This window comes from Propithecus coquereli, unplaced genomic scaffold, assembly GCF_000956105.1.
Source record: "Propithecus coquereli isolate 6110/MARCELLA unplaced genomic scaffold, Pcoq_1.0 Scaffold164, whole genome shotgun sequence".
Classification (NCBI taxonomy): Eukaryota; Metazoa; Chordata; class Mammalia; order Primates; family Indriidae; genus Propithecus; species Propithecus coquereli.
The window spans coordinates 1349143-1350500 of record NW_012140969.1 but is presented as its reverse complement, the minus strand read 5'-3'; the positions used below and the strand labels follow the sequence as shown (position 1 = coordinate 1350500).

Here is a 1358-nt window from a genome sequence, read left to right as displayed (position 1 = left end):
CTTTCTTTCCCCTACTGGATTCATTCAGAGTCCTAGCAGTTAAAATGGTACAGTCAAACTGTCTTGTTTGTCCTGGGGAGGAGGCTGGCTCAGGAAGGGCAGAAGCCCAGGGGGCACCAGGACCCTCCCATCCTGAGCTGTCCGTCTTCAGCCTCTCACCCAGCGCCTCAATCTCTGGCTCCTACAGATGCGGCCGAAAGTCATGTGGCACCTCCTTCGCCGGTACATGGCATCCCGGCTCTACTCCCTGCGGATGGGTGGCTACCTGTTCTCTGGCTCCCAGGCCCCGCAGTTGTCCCCCGCCCTGATGAGGGCCCTGGGCCAGAAGTGTCCCAACCTGAAGCGCCTCTGCCTGCACGTGGCCGACCTTAGCATGGTGCCCATCACCAGCTTGCCCCCCACACTGAGGACCCTGGAGCTGCACAGCTGCGAGATCTCCATGGCCTGGCTCCTGAGGCAGCAGGACCCCACCGTGCTGCCCCTGCTGGAGTGCATCGTGCTGGACCGCGTGCCCGCCTTCCGCGACGAACACCTGCAAGGCCTGACGCGCTTCCGTGCCCTGCGCTCGCTGGTGCTGGGCGGCACGTACCGCGTCACCGAGACGGGGCTGGATGCCAGCCTGCAGGAGATGAGCTACCTGCAGAGGCTCGAGGTGCTGGGCTGCACCCTCTCGGCCGACAGCACCCTGCTGGCCATCAGCCGCCACCTCCGAGATGTGCGCAAGATCCGGCTGACCGTGAGGGGCCTCTCTGCCCCTGGCCTGGCCGTCCTGGAAGGGATGCCGGCCCTGGAGAGTCTGTGCCTGCTGGGCCCCCTCATCACCCCAGAAATGCCCTCCCCCACTGAGATCCTTTCCTCCTGCCTCACCATGCCCAAGCTCAGAGTCCTCGAGCTGCAGGGGCTGGGGTGGGAGGGTCAGGAAGCCGAGAAGATCCTGTGCAAGGGGCTGCCCCACTGCATGGTCATCGTCAGGGCCTGCCCCAAAGAGTCCCTGGACTGGTGGATGTAACTGCCCCATCTGTCCTTGGAATCCAGCCTAGCTTTCACCGTTGAGCCCCAGACCCTCTGCGCAGCACGTTGAAGAGGGCGAGTAATCTAGTTTAAAGGCACTGAAGGCCCCAGGTAGAGAGAACTCGGGCCCAGGGGCCTCTAGACCATTGGAATCATTGTTTGCCAATTGTGTGGCCTCTCTGAGACTCAGTTCCCACATCTGGAAATAGGGAAGACCACAGCTACCTCATGGTTATGTTGCAAAGCCTTACTCTGAACAGCTACCGACCCCAAGAAGGCTCTCAATGAAGGGTGATCCCCAGGGTTGTCCTTAGGAACAAGATGGAGGCAGAAAGGTGGGGTTAAGA

General features: G+C 61.5%; 1 protein-coding gene across 1 annotated transcript in view; it reads left to right on the top strand.

Annotated features, from left to right (window-relative positions):
* FBXL12 (F-box and leucine-rich repeat protein 12) overlaps window positions 1-1358 on the top strand; it is a 5162-nt gene extending 3804 nt beyond the window's left edge. Inside the window, exon 3 of the mRNA XM_012641505.1 lies at window positions 188-1358. Coding sequence (XP_012496959.1) covers window positions 188-1009 — 822 coding nt within the window. The 3' untranslated portion in view covers window positions 1010-1358. The remainder of the gene's footprint in view (window positions 1-187) is intronic.